This window comes from Caretta caretta, chromosome 23 (genome assembly GCF_965140235.1).
Source record: "Caretta caretta isolate rCarCar2 chromosome 23, rCarCar1.hap1, whole genome shotgun sequence".
In the NCBI taxonomy this organism is placed as follows: Eukaryota; Metazoa; Chordata; order Testudines; family Cheloniidae; genus Caretta; species Caretta caretta.
This window is the reverse complement of record NC_134228.1, coordinates 12,870,991-12,885,769: the sequence shown is the minus strand read 5'-3', so window position 1 is coordinate 12,885,769 and position 14,779 is coordinate 12,870,991. Positions and strand designations below refer to the sequence as shown.

General features: G+C 59.5%; 2 protein-coding genes and 1 long non-coding RNA gene across 4 annotated transcripts in view; 1 reads left to right on the top strand and 2 right to left on the bottom strand.

Moving 5' to 3' along the window:
- The window catches only part of LOC125627894 (T-cell-interacting, activating receptor on myeloid cells protein 1-like), a 24,958-nt gene extending 18,104 nt beyond the window's left edge, over nt 1–6,854 (bottom strand). Inside the window, exon 1 of the mRNA XM_075122489.1 lies at nt 6,780–6,854. The gene's annotated coding sequence lies outside the window, so the exon portion shown is untranslated. The remainder of the gene's footprint in view (nt 1–6,779) is intronic.
- Nucleotides 6,667–13,085, bottom strand: CACNG6 (calcium voltage-gated channel auxiliary subunit gamma 6). Its single transcript, XM_048832513.2, has 4 exons — nt 12,758–13,085; nt 8,220–8,294; nt 7,750–7,887; nt 6,667–7,208 (listed from the first exon to the last, which is right to left on the bottom strand). Exons 1-4 carry the CDS (start codon nt 13,083–13,085, stop codon nt 6,976–6,978), a joined length of 774 nt encoding a protein of 257 aa, XP_048688470.1. The 3' UTR covers nt 6,667–6,975.
- Nucleotides 9,436–14,729, top strand: LOC125627917 (uncharacterized). Of its 2 annotated transcripts, none has more exons than XR_007354112.2 (3): nt 9,436–9,953; nt 10,079–10,144; nt 12,889–14,729. It is a non-coding gene; the product is annotated as an uncharacterized LOC125627917 (long non-coding RNA). The 2 variants fall into 2 exon arrangements; XR_012665832.1 differs by having other exon boundaries at nt 10,079–10,176.
- Nucleotides 14,730–14,779: the final 50 nt, after the last annotated feature.

Below are 14,779 nucleotides of genomic sequence, written 5' to 3'. Positions count from 1 at the left end.
GTAAATATGGCAGGCGACCAGCTTGGCTTAATGGTGAAATCTTAGCGGATCTTAAACATAAAAAAGAAGCTTATAAGAAGTGGATGGTTGGACATATGACCAGGGAAGAGTATAAAAATATTGCTCGGGCATGTAGGAATGTTATCAGGAGGGCCAAATCGCACCTGGAGCTGCAGCTAGCCAGAGATGTCAAGAGTAACAAGAAGGGTTTCTTCAGGTATGTTGGCAACAAGAAGAAAGCCAAGGAATGTGTGGGCCCCTTATTGAATGAGGGAGGCAAACTAGTGACAGAGGATGTGGAAAAAGCTAATGTACTCAATGCTTTTTTTGCTTCTGTTTTCACGAACAAGGTCAGCTCCCAGACTGCTACGCTGGGCATCACAAAATGGGGAAGAGATGGCCAGCCCTCTGTGGAGATAGAGGTGGTTAGGGACTATTTAGAAAAGCTGGACGTGCACAAGTCCATGGGGCCGGACGAGTTGCATCCGAGAGTGCTGAAGGAATTGGCGGCTGTGATTGCAGAGCCATTGGCCATTATCTTTGAAAACTCGTGGCGAACGGGGGAAGTCCCGGATGACTGGAAAAAGGCTAATGTAGTGCCAATCTTTAAAAAAGGGAAGAAGGAGGATCCTGGGAACTACAGGCCAGTCAGCCTCACTTCAGTCCCTGGAAAAATCATGGAGCAGGTCCTCAAAGAATCAATCCTGAAGCACTTGCATGAGAGGAAAGTGATCAGGAACAGCCAGCATGGATTCACCAAGGGAAGGTCATGCCTGACTAATCTAATCACCTTCTATGATGAGATTACTGGTTCTGTGGATGAAGGGAAAGCAGTGGATGTATTGTTTCTTGACTTTAGCAAAGCTTTTGACACGGTCTCCCACAGTATTCTTGTCAGCAAGTTAAGGAAGTACGGGCTGGATGAATGCACTACAAGGTGGGTAGAAAGCTGGCTAGATTGTCGGGCTCAACGGGTAGTGATCAATGGCTCCATATCTAGTTGGCAGCCGGTATCAAGTGGAGTACCCCAAGGGTCGGTCCTGGGGCCGGTTTTGTTCAATATCTTCATAAATGATCTGGAGGATGGTGTGGATTGCACTCTCAGCAAATTTGCGGATGATACTAAACTGGGAGGAGTGGTAGATACGCTGGAGGGCAGGGATAGGATACAGAGGGACCTAGACAAATTGGAGGATTGGGCCAAAAGAAATCTGATGAGGTTCAATAAGGATAAGTGCAGGGTCCTGCACTTAGGACGGAAGAACCCAATGCACAGCTACAGACTAGGGACCGAATGGCTAGGCAGCAGTTTTGCGGAAAAGGACCTAGGGGTGACAGTGGACGAGAAGCTGGATATGAGTCAGCAGTGTGCCCTTGTTGCCAAGAAGGCCAATGGCATTTTGGGATGTATAAGTAGGGGCATAGCGAGCAGATCGAGGGACGTGATCGTTCCCCTCTATTCGACATTGGTGAGGCCTCATCTGGAGTACTGTGTCCAGTTTTGGGCCCCACACTTCAAGAAGGATGTGGATAAATTGGAGAGAGTCCAGCGAAGGGCAACAAAAATGATGAGGGGACTGGAACACATGAGTTATGAGGAGAGGCTGAGGGAGCTGGGATTGTTTAGCCTGCAGAAGAGAAGAATGAGGGGGGATTTGATAGCTGCTTTCAACTACCTGAAAGGGGGTTCCAAAGAGGATGGCTCTAGACTGTTCTCAATGGTATCAGATGACAGAACGAGGAGTAATGGTCTCAAGCTGCAGTGGGGGAGGTTTAGATTGGATATTAGGAAAAACTTTTTCACTAAGAGGGTGGTGAAACACTGGAATGCGTTACCTAGGGAGGTGGTAGAATCTCCTTCCTTAGAGGTTTTTAAGGTCAGGCTTGACAAAGCCCTGGCTGGGATGATTTAACTGGGATTTGGTCCTGCTTTGAGCAGGGGGTTGGACTAGATGACCTTCTGGGGTCCCTTCCAACCCTGATATTCTATGATTCTATGATTCTAGCTGCAGTTCCCCTCCCCACCCCACAGACCCCCTGCAGGGCTGCCCCCTTGGCTAGAAGCTCCCCCCAAGCAGCTCTGAGCTGACTGCACGTGACTGCAGGTCACTGTGTGTTGTGGGCAGGATGCTCAAGCTGCTGCCCTGCAGACCTCACTCCTGTTTGAAGGGGAATGGGGCCTGGGGCCTTTCCCCTCTAGGGGGGGCCAGCTCCCATCCAGTCCCAGGGCGGGGACTGGCTGGCTCAGGGGGGGCAGGGAATGGGGCCCGGGGCCTTTCCCCTCTAGGGGGCGCCAGCTCCCATCCGGCCCAGGGCAGGGACTGGCTGGCTCCAGGGAGCGGGGACTGGGGCACGGGGCCTTTCCCCTCTAGGGGGCACCGGCTCCCATCCGGCCCTAGAGCAGAGACTGGCTGGCTCAGGGGGGCAGGGAATGGGGTGTGGGGCCTTTCCCCTCTAGGGGGCGCCAGCTCCCATCCAGCCCCAGGGTGATTAGACAGATAGATAGAGGGGGTGGCTGGGGATAGATAGGTAGAGGGGGTGTGGGGGGGTTGGATAGATTCCTCCCCTCCCCCTTTTACATGCAAATCAGCAGATGACTCTTCTATGTCCTTGACAGCCTCTATTCCTCCGTCCTTCCACTTCTGCATTCTCTCCTTCCCCCCCCCCCGACACACACACACTCCGCAGCACCTTGCGCCTTTGGCAGAAACCTCCTGAGCTCAGCGAAATGGAAATAAGCTGCCAACCCCTGCGCCAAGGGGGGGGAAATAGCCAGCCATGGGATGGCGGGGGGTGTGTGTGTTTGCATCCGCATTTGTGTGTAGATCTCTGTGCGTAGGTTTGTGTGTGTGCATGTTGGTGTGGGGGTGAGGGTGTTTATGGCTGTGGGGGGGTATGTGTGACGTTTGTGTAGACTAGTGTGTGGTGGACTGTGGGTGTGGGGCGTTTATGGCTCCATCGTGGACTTTAGGCGTGTGTGTGTTTGTCGAAACCTATGTGTGCGGTGTGTTTATGGCTGTGTGGTGTGGCTGTTGTGTGTTTGTGTAGATCTCTGTGTGTGGGGTGTTTATTGCTGTGTTTTGTGGCTGTTGTAGATATCTCTGTTTGGTATGTTTATGGCTCTGTTGTGTGTTTGCACAGACCTTTGCATGCTAGTTTGTGTATGCAGTGTGGGGTGTGTTTAGGACTGTGTTGTGTATGGGTGTGTCCCTATTTGAGGGGGTGGGTGGGTGTATTTGTATGAACCATACATTTGTATGTATTTGTTTGGGTGTATTTGTATGGTTTTATTTGTGGTATGTTTATGGCTGTGTTGTGGGTATGTGTGATGTTGGGGTAGATCTGTGTGTGATGGATTGTGTTTGTGGTGTGGGTGTGTTTATGGCTGTGTTGTGTGTTTGTGTAGCTGTGTGTGTGTAGATCTGTTGGGGGAGGGTATATATGGCTGTGTTGTGTGTTTGTGTAGGTTTGTGGGGGGACGGTTGTTTACGACAGTGGTGTGTCTGTGTAGACCTGTTGGGGGGAGAGTATATGTGGCTGTGTTGTGTCATGGGTTTACGTAGATAGGGGGGAGGAGGGGGTGTATATAGCTGTGTTTGTGTAGATGTGTGAGGGGAGGGTGTATATGCCTGTGGTGTGCGTTTGTGTAGATGTGGGGGGGAAGGTGTATATGGCTGTGCTGTGTAGATGTTTGTGTGGTGTGTAGATCTGTGGGTGGGAGGGTGTATATGTCTGTGGTGTGTGTTGTGTAGATGTTTGTGTAGGTTTGTAGGGGGCTTATGGCTGGTGTGTGTGTGTCTTTGTGCGGTCGTACAACCTGACACAGTCTCGGTGTGTGCACCTGGGAAGTGGGGTGTGAAGATCCCTGTGCAGGCAGGTGTGGGTGTATTCAATGGGACCTACACACACACACACACCCCACCCCATGCCCTGGGCTGGTGCAGGGCTGCAGTGGGCACACGGGGTGAGGGGGCTGCCCAGTGCAGGGAGGTTGCAGGGGGTGCCCAGAGGGGGTGAGGGGTTGCCGGGGGGGCACACAGGGCTGGCGGGGGGGGCAGGGCGCTGCAGGAATTGCGGTGGGGGTGACATCAGTCTGCACAGAGCCAGCGACTCTTGTTCTCATTCTTATGCCAGGCCGTGCCCGCCACGTTGCAGAGCCCAGTTGGGAACGCCATGGCCGGGGGGGGGGGGGGGGGGGGCCTCCCCCAGCCCTGCAGCACACATACCCTCTCAGAGAACCCAGGAGTCCTGGCTCCCATCCCCCGCTTCTCAAACCACTAGGCCCCACTCCCTTCCCAGAGCCAGGGAGAGAACCCAGGAGTCTTGGCTTCCAGCCCCCGCCCCCCTAACCCTCTGCCCCCCACCCCGGGAGTCAGGACTCCTGGGTTCCGTGCCCAGCTGGGGACGGGGCGGGGGGCCGGGCTGCGCGTTGCTGTCCGCACAGGAGTATCTGGGGCTGCCACCGAGACCCCTGTTTACAGCACAGGGTGTAACTGGAGAACGGGGCTGGCCCAGAATAACCCGGCCCGCGGCCCCGGGCCCCAGGGACGCACTGTCCTCACCGCGCCACACAGACCCGCCGCGCCCGCCGGTGCCGGCCTGGCCTACCTGCGGCCTCCTCACCCAACTCCCCCCTGAACCCCCAAACCTGCCCCAACTTCCCCCTCCCCCCAAACCTCCCCCCACTCACCCCTGGGGCCCCCAAACCTTCCACCTCCACCCACTCACCCCTGGGGACCCCAACCTTCCCCCTGCCCCCAAACCTCACACCTGGGGCATCCAAGCTTCCCCTTCCCCCCAAACCTCCCCCCACTCATCCCTGGGGCCCCCAAACCTCCCCCCACTCACCCCTGCAGCCCCCAGACCTTCCCTCTCCCCCTAAACCTCCCCCCACTCATCCCTGGGGCCCCCAAACCTTCCCTCTCCCCCCGAACCTCCCCTCACTCACCCCTGCAGCCCGCAGACCTTTCCTCTCCCCCTGAACCTCCCCCCACTCACCCCTGGAGCCCCCAAACCTTCCACCTCCACCCACTCACCCCTGGGGCCCCCAAACCTTCCACCTCCACCCACTCACCCCTGGGGACCCCAACCTTCCCCCTGCCCCCAAACCTCACACCTGGGGCCCCCAAACCTTCCCTCTCCCCCCGAACCTCCCCCCACTCACCCCTGCAGCCCCCAGACCTTCCCTCTCCCCCCAAACCTCCCCCCACTCATCCCTGGGGCCCCCAAACCTTCCCTCTCCCCCCGAACCTCCCCCCACTCACCCCTGCAGCCCCCAGACCTTCCCTCTCCCCCCAAACCTCCACCCACTCACCCCTGGGGCCCCCAAACCTTCCCCTCAACTTCCCCCTCCCCCAAACCTCCCCCTATCTCACTCCTGAGCCTCCCAAACTCACCCGAGCCCCTGAACCTTTCTGCCCCCCTGCCTCCCTCCCTCCCAAATTTAGCTCAGTTTCCTCTTCCTGAAACTTTCAACTTCAGCTTGAAACAATGTCCTGTCCAGATGGGAGCCGGCGCCCCGAGAGGGGAGAGGCCTCGCGTCCCATTCTTCGCTCCATCACCCCCCACACCCCAGCCAACCAGTCCCTGCCCTGGGGCTGGATGGGAGTCGGTGCCCCCTAGAGGGGAGACGCCTGGTGCCCCATTCCCCACCCCCCTGAGCCAGCCAGTCCCTGCCCTGCGCCTCTCACGCCTTCCCTTCCCCAGTGAATCGCTATCCGTTCACGCTCACTTTTGCCCCGACCATGCCCGTGGGCCGCCTGCAGCATCAGGCAGCAGCCCGGGTCGAACGCCAAGGCTGGGTGAGCGGCTCACGCTGCCCGACTGACTCTGGGGGGCTGGGGAGACAGCTGCTGCCAGTGGCCACGTCGGGGGGGCTGCTCCTAAACACGCCCACCCAGCTCACCGTGGGGACATCGAGGGGGCCCCATGCAGAGCCCACGGGGCCCGGTGGAGATCTGAAACCGGGGCTCCTTTGTCAATTTCACCGCCCCCCGCCCTTCCCACCTGGTGAAACTGAGGGAGGTTTTCTGGATTTTCAGTCCAGAAAACAGAGTCAATGGTTCTTGGGCAACATTCGCACCAAGAGCCGTGAAATTCTTAATTCTTAACACGGTCTGAATTCTGAGTTCGGTTTACACTGGGTAAATCTGGACTCTGCATTGACACCCCAGGAAGCTAAAATCAGAACTCGGCCCTGTCCCCATTGCAGTCGGGGTAACTCTAGATTGACCCCAGGAGCTGAGATCAGAACCCGGCCCTGTCTCCATTACAATTGGGAGTGACTCCGGACTGACGCCAGGAGCTGAGATCAGAACTGGGCCCTGCCCCCATTGCAGTGAGGGGGTAACTCCAGATTGACCCAAGGGCTGAGATCAGAACCCTGCCCTGTCTCCATTACAATTGGGAGTGACTCCAGACTGACACCAGGAGCTGAGATCAGAACCCAGCCCCGCCCCCATTGCAATTGGGAGTGACTCTGAATGGACGAGGCCAGGAGCTCAGATCAGAACCTGGCCATGCCCCCATTGCAATTGGGGGTGACTCCAGATTGACCCCAGGGGGCTGAGATCAGAACTCAGCCCCTCTCCCATTGCAACTGGGATTGACTCCGGATTGACCGGGGGGGGGGGGGGGGGGGGGGACTGAGACCAGAAAGACACCCCCTCCAGCTACAAATAGCCATTTATAAAATCCAGGATTAAATACAGACCCGCTGAGGTTATTAATTTGATCCCTCCGCCCCCACCCCCTCCTTCGCCTGCCGCCCTCTTTCCTACCGTCCTGCGTTCTGGCCCCTTCCAGTGCAAGGGGGAAGTCCCCAGAGGTTCATCGGTAGGTGGGGGGGGGCTGATCCAAGGCAGGGCGCCCCCCAGGTGGGGCAGGAAGCACTCGTTTGTCTGTGACCCCCACACACACCCCGAGACTCCGGCCCACGCCCACGCCCCCGCCCGCCGCCCCCCCAGCCCCCGGCCGTCAGGCGCTGCGGGTGGCGGTGGTCTGGACGCAGCAGTGGCCGGGCTCCCTGGCCAGGCCGGGCAGGGAGAGGAGAAGGAAGCAGCCGCCGCCGAAGATCAGCACGGCGCCGGCGGCCACGGCGCAGGCCACGGACCACGAGTACTCGTACTCCAGGGGCACGCTCCGGTCGCTGCTGATGAGCCGCCGCACCGAGTGGCGGAAAACCTCCAGGCTGACCAGCACCAGGATCCCTGCCGGGAGAGAGGGAGAGTGGGAGCGGGGCGGGGGGCGCTGGGCTGCGGGGAGCAGGGCGGGGGCTCAGTGGGGGCGCTGGGCGGCGGGGAGCGGGGCGGGGGTCTCCGTGGGGGGCACTGCGCGGCGGGGAGCGGGCCGGGGGGCTCCGAGGGGGGCGCTGGGCTGCAGGAAGGGGTGTGAGGGCTCGTGGGGGGGGGGCGCTGGGCTGCCGGGCTGGGGTTCGGAGGGGGGCGCTGGGCGGCGGGGAGCGGAGCGGGGGCTCCCCGGAGGGCGCTGGGCGGCGGGGAGCGGGGCGGGGGCGGCAAGGAGCGGGGTGGGGGCTCAGCGGGGGGGGGGCGCTGGGCGGCGAGGAGCGGGGCGGGGGGCTCAGCGGGGGGCGCTGGGCTGCGGGAAGGGGTTTGGGGGCTTAGCGGGGGGCGCTGGGCTGCCGGAAGGGGGGTTGGGGGCTCCGCAGGGGCGCTGGGCGGCGGGGAGCGGGGCGGGGGCTCCGCGGGGGGCGCTGGGGGCCCCACAGGGGGCGGGGGAGGCGGGACCTACCGGAGATCATGAAGAAGCAGGAGGCGGGTTTGAGCAGGAATTCCACCCCTTTGCTCAGCGCCATGGTGATGCACAGCGAGCCCATCACCATCAGGGTGATGCTCAGAAGAGAGATCACGGCCGCCGTGATGTTCAGTTCTGGGGAGCGGGGAGACAGAGAGTTACCCCAATCTGGGAGGAAAAGCCCCGCTGCCAGCCTCCACTACAGCCCAAGAGACATTGGCTTCATGGGCCCGTGGGTGTGATCTGGGGTAGGGAGGAGGCCAGACACCAGGGTAGATGGGCCCGTGGGTGTGATCTAGGGTAGGGAGGAGGACGGACACCAGGGTAGATGGGCCCGTGGGTGTGATCTAGGGTAGGGAGGAGGACGGACACCAGGGTAGATGGGCCCGTGGGTGTGATCTAGGGTAGGGAGGAGGACGGACACCAGGGTAGATGGGCCCGTGGGTGTGATCCAGGGGGGTCCTGACCTTTTTTTGTCGTTCTCTGGAAGATGTGGGCGTTCTCCCCCGTGCTGAAGAACTTGAAGTAGGAGCAGTTGGCTTCTGGGAAGGGGGAAAGGAACTACTTGAGTGATGGGGGAGAAAGAGGAGATGTGTAAACGGGGTCGGGGGCAGGGCCGAGAAGGGGATGGGGAATCAAGATGAGTGAACGCTCTGGGCGGTTGGGATGAGTGTGGGGAGAATTAGTAACCCTCTGCTATCCCAGCCCTGGGCTCCCTGCACCCTCAGATCTCCAGTGCCCCTCAATCCTGACCCTCAGCCCCCTGCTATCCCAGCCCTGCGCTCCCTGAACCCCCAGATCTCCAGTGCCCCTGAATCCTGACCCTCAGTCCCCTGCTATCCCAGCTCTGGGCTCCCCCTACACACACCCAATTCCCACAAACCTTCCTGCATGAACCTTCCACGCTAAACTCACCCACCCCACCAAACCTGCCCCCCACACTCACCCCAGCCCCCGAATCTTCACTCACCCCAGCCCCCAAATTCACCCCCACTAGAAATCTAACTAAGGAATTTCACCCTCTGCACCTGAGTGTCCCGATGCATTCCCCAAAGGGCTGGGAAATTGGGGAAAGGAGGGAGATTTATTAACACTCCCCAGGTTTCGTCACAGATGGGAATTAGCTTGAGATAGATAGATAGATTAGATTAGATAGATGCAAGGGGGTGGGGTGGAGGGGTACAAGGGTAAGGATGTGTGGGTGGATGGTAGGGGGTGAATGGATGACATGACAAAGTGGGATTTTTTTGTAATATTTTATGACCCCTATCTGGAGGGTGTGTGGGGATGGATGGATGAAGGGGGTGTGTATGGGATGGACGGATGGGTGGATGGATGAATGCAGGGGTGTGTATGGGATGGATGGACGGATGGATGGATGAATGCAGGAGTGTGTATGGGATGGATGGGTGGATGCAGGCGTGTGTATGGGATGGATGGATGGATGGATCAAGGGGGGCATATGGGATGGATGGATGGATGCAGGGGTGTGTATGGGATGGATGGATGGGTGGGTGGAGGGATGTGTATGGGATGGATGGATGGATACAGGGGTGTGTATGGGATGGATGGATGAAGGGGGGAGTATGGGATGGATGGGTAGGTGGATGGATGGATGCAGGGGTGTGTATGGGATGGATGGATCAAGGGGGGTGTATGGGATGGATGGGTGGGTGGAGGGGTGTGTGGGGTTGTAGGAGCAGATTTTTGATAGCCCAGTAACAGGTTTAAACCACTTCCAGTGGCTGGAATTCCAGTTGTTCTGCTTATTACTGAAAGCCGCTAAAAGGAGGTGTTTCTGAAACCTTAGCACAGGTAATGGACCAGGACGGGAGGGTGAAGTGAGTGACCTCATGGAGTAAACATGACCCTCTGCCCTCCTGGCTTGAGTTGTTGCTCCGAAGCATGTGGTTTTGCAAGCTGGAAGTCTGGCAATAGTTAACTATGACTCTACAGCTGGTTAACCGATGGAAAGTTGCCCACCAGACAGGCTGGAAATCTCCACCCTTAACTTAGCTTCTGCTCGGCAGGTTTGTTAATGAGCAAGATACCTAATACTAACAAGTTGGATATAAAAAGGGGAGGAAATCTGAGCTCTGTGGACATTTGAACACCTGAACACCTCTCAAGTTCCCCTGGAGACCACCAGCTGGCCACTGGACATCTACAGTTATCCAGTCGAGACCGTCTCAAGACCCTGGGTAAATATGAATCTGGGATTTTGGCGGGTGTTTTACTAACCTGTTGCGGACGTGTGTAAGAGGTTAAGACTAAGTAATGTGTAGCTTTAAGTGAAAGCACTCTTGTGTTGTCCTGTTTGTGCCAGCCATGGATCGTCGGATGGCCGTGTCTCCCCTGCTTTATTTCTGACACCACCTCGCACAGAGTAAAGGTACCAAGAACTTTGTGTTGAAAGAACCCCAGGTAACAGGGTGGATGGGTGAGTGGGTGAGTGGGTGGGTGGGTGGGTGGGTGGGTGAGTGTGTGTGGGGATAGATGGAGGGATGGATGGATGGATGGGTTTGATGGGTGGGGGGGTGGATGGATGGACAGAGGGGTATGCATGGGGCTATATGGAGTCTATATGGGATGTACAGGGTTGTTCAGGGATGGATGGATGGAGGGATGTGTGGGGATGGACAGGTGGGGGTGGATGGATGGATGAAGGGATGTGGGGTAGATGGATGGAGGGATGTGGGGTGGATAGAGGGAAGGGGGGATGGATGAGTGGGGTGGGGTGGATGGAGGGAGGAAGGGATGGGGGTAAGTGGATGCGGGATGGATGGATGGATGGATGGAGGAAGGGAGGGAGGGTTGGGGTGGGGTGGATCGAGGGAGGGAGGGGTGCGGAGGGCTGGGGTGGGTGGATGTGGGGGTGGGGTGGATGGATGGAGGAAGGGAGGGTTGGGGGTGGGATGGATGGATGGGAGGGGGAGGGAGGGAGGGATGGATGGGGTATGGGGTGGGTGGAGGGAGGGGTGTGGAGGGACGGAGGCATAAGATTTTCAGAACACAGTCCCCCCCTCCAGCAGCAGCTCTGCCCCACCCGCACCCACCCCTGCTTTGTCCCCTGCCAGCTCCCGGTGCCATAACTGCTTTGTACCCCTAGCCCTGCCCCTCTCTCCACCCCAAGCCCTGCTACGGGAGAGCTGAAGGAAATGGACCAGAGCAGCTATCGCACTTTAAACATGCACCTGACCTGATCCGGAAACACATCCAAATGGCGACAACCCCGAGATACCTCCAGTGGTTGTGGAATGGGGCATGGGGCCTTTCCCCTCTAGGGGGCGCCAGCTCCCATCCGGCCCCAGGGCAGGGACTGGCTGGCTCCGGGGGTGGGGAATGGGGCACGGGACCTGTCCCCCTTAGGCAGTTGGCCATCATTTCACTGGATTCAATGAGCACGGACGCCCAGCTGGGTGAATGTTTCCTGGTTGGGATGGTAGCAGACCATGGCACAGAACTGCTCCCCGGTGCTCTAGGTCTCCAGTTTCACTCTTCCCAGCCAAGAGGCGCTTTAACTGGCCCCAGTCCCTTCTCCGGACGGCGCTCCACCCCTGCCCTCCCCCAGACTGGAATTCAGCTGATGCTGTCGGTCGCTGCTGCTGCAGCGTCAGAAATAAGCGCAGAGACAGAACCCAAAACACTCCTGGAGACGCCCGAATTCGTTCAACCCAGAGCCGGGGAGAGAACCCAGGCATCCTGGCTCCCAGCCCCCCTGCTCTAACCACTAGGCCCCACTCCCCTCCCAGAGCTGGGGAGAGAACCCAGGAGTCCTGGCTCCCAGCCCCCCTGCACAGACCCAAGTGGGATCAGAACCCGTGTGGGTAGCGTGAGAGGGTGAGGGCATCTGGTTATTTATGAAACTCCAGCTGCGAAACATTATCAGACTCAAGGGGAGGTGGACTGGGGTGAAGGCTGAAAAGGGAGTGAGTGGGGGTGGAGGGAAGAAGATAGATAGATAGAGAGGGTGAATGGGGATAGATAGATAGATTAGATAGAGGGGGTGGATGGGGATAGATAGATTAGATAGAGGGGGTGGATGGGGATAGATAGATAGACTGGGGGTGGATAGGGAAAGCTAGGTGTTTATGGGGTGGGTGAGGTGGATGGGGATAGATAGATGATAGATAGATTAGATAGATAGGGCGTGTAGGGATAGATAGATAGATAGATAGAGGGGGTGAATGGGGATAGATAGATAGATTAGATAGAGGGGGTGTGTGGGGATAGATAGATAGATAGATAGAGGGGGTGAATGGGGATAGATAGATTAGATAGAGGGGGTGGATGGGGATAGATAGATAGATTAGATAGAGGGGGTGGATGGGGATAGATAGATAGACTGGGGGTGGATAGGGAAAGCTAGGTGTTTATGGGGTGGGTGAGGTGGATGGGGATAGATAGATGATAGATAGATTAGATAGATAGGGCGTGTGGGGATAGATAGATAGATAGAGGGGGTGAATGGGGATAGATAGATTAGATAGATAGACTGGGGGTGGATAGGGAAAGCTAGGTGTTTATGGGGGTGGGTGAGGTGGATGGGGATAGATAGGTAGATAGATAGATTAGATAGAGAGGGTGAATGGGGATAGATAGATAGAGGAGGTGGATGGGGATAGATAGATAGATTAGATAGATAGATAGACTGGGGGTGGATAGGGAAAGCTAGGTGTTTATGGGGGTGGGTGAGGTGGATGGGGATAGATAGGTAGATAGATAGATTAGATAGAGAGGGTGGATGGGGATAGATAGATAGAGGAGGTGGATGGGGATAGATAGATAGATAGATAGATAGATAGATAGATGGGGGGATGGATAGGGAAAGCTAGGTGTTTATGGGGGTGGGTGAGGTGGATGGGGATAGCTAGGTGTTTAGGGGTGGGTGGAGGGAGGGGGTGAATGGGGGATGGAGAGGGAGGGAGGAAGGAAGGAGGGAGGGAGGGAAGAAAGGAAGCAGAGTGCGAAGGAAGAGGAGGGGGACGGGCCAGGCTCTCCTCACCTCCGGGCAGCTCCGCCGGGCCGCAGGTCGCCCTCTCCGCCTCCACGTCCTCCACCCAGAGCTTCTTGTAGCAGAACTTCCAGAGGCCGTAGTGGGCGGCCTCGCACATGGTGCTGTGGTTCTGCTTGTAGGTGTTGAGCTCCACCCAGAACTCGGTGCCCACGGCCAGCACGGTCAGCGTCACCCCCACGATGGCCACGAAGAAGGCCAGCTTGATCTTGCCCTCCTGGGCGTCGCTGAGGGCCGGGCGCCGCTTGCCGCCCACCCGGCCCCGCAAGCCAGCCATGCGCTGCTCCTCCTGCTGGAGGAAAAAATTGGGCCACATCATCCTTCCTGGGCCTTACCCCTCTGAGAACCCTAACCGTAACCCCTACCCCTACCCCTGCCCCTGCCCCTGCCCCTGCCCCTGCCCCTGCCCCTGCCCGGCGCTTCTCCCCGCCGCCTCGCGCGGACACTCTGCGCCTGCAGCCCGCAGCCCCTTTAGGTCGGACGCCCGCTGCCAAGCCGGGCCCCTGGCTGGCTGAGCGAGAGGCCGCCCGGTAGCTCACACCCGCGGCCCCGGCTGTAAATACGCCCCGCACCTGTTAGAGGCCATCACCCGTCTCCAGGGTGACGGAGGCTATTTTTAAGGCGCTGGTTTAGGTGCGTGTGTTTTAAAGCGGCACACGCAGCCCTGGGACCTGCCCACGGGCCCGCCCACTGGCAGCCAGCCCCCCTTCCCCATGCCCCCCTGGGAGCCCTCCCCCCGGCCAGCCCCCCTGCCCCACGCCCCACAGCGCCCCCTGGGAGCCCCCCTCACAGCCAGCCCCCCTTCCCCACACCGCCCCCTGGGAGCCCCCCTCACAGCCAGCCCCCCTGCCCCACGCCCCACAGCGCCCCCTGGGAGCCCCCCTCACAGCCAGCCCCCCTTCCACACGCCCCACAGCGCCCCCTGGGAGCCCCCCTCACAGCCAGCCCCCCTTCCCCACACCGCCCCCTGGGAGCCCCCCTCACAGCCAGCCCCCCTTCCCCACGCCCCGCAGTGCCCCCTGGGAGCCCTCCCCCCAGCCGGACCCCCTTCCCCATGCCCTGCAGCGCCCCCTGGGAGTCCCCCTCACAGCCAGCCCCCCTTCCCCACGCCCCGCAGTGCCCCCTGGGAGCCCTCCCCCCAGCCGGACCCCCTTCCCCATGCCCTGCAGCGCCCCCTGGGAGTCCCCCTCACAGCCAGCCCCCCTTCCCCACGCCCCGCAGTGCCCCCTGGGAGCCCTCCCCCCAGCCGGACCCCCTTCCCCATGCCCTGCAGCGCCCCCTGGGAGTCCCCCTCACAGCCAGCCCCCCTTCACCACGCCCCACAGTGCCCCCTGGGAGCCCTCCCCCCGGCCAGCTCCCCTTCCCCATGCCCCACAGCGCCCCCCTGGGAGCCCCCCTCACAGCCAGCCCTCCTGCCCCATGCCCCACAGCGCCCCCTGGGAGCTCCCCCCACAGCCAGTGCCCCGATCTGCTCTTCACAATGTCCCCAGGAGCTCCCCAGCACGCAGCCCCGCTCCCCACAGTGTCCCAGGAGCTCCCCCTACGCAGCCAGCCCCGTGCCCCACGGCACCCCCTGCTGGGAGAGGTTTCCCCCACAGCCAGCACATGCCCACGGCACTCCAGGATGCAGGGCAGGAGTTAAACAGTGTCTCTGCCCAGCGCAGGGGCTGAGAGTTCAACCCAGGACAGGCACCCCGGGACCAAACCAGGGGCTGCAGGGAGTGGGGTGGGGGCTCGTCAGGGGGTGCTCTCCTTTTGCAGTCAGTGCTGGCACCGGGGCTGTTGGGTGAGAGGTTCCCTGTACCCCTGTGCCCCACCCCAGAGGGGTCGCATCTCAGCGCTGGGCGAGGGGGTCCTTGTATAACCCACCTGTGCGCCTCACTCCAGAGGGGCCACTTCTCTGCCCTGGCTGAATGATTTGTTAAAGAATCAATTCTAAATATATCAGCTACCTTTTCTGAAAGCCTCTTCTTTGAATGGACTTTCTCTATGTAGCTGGGCAGCGCCTGGCAT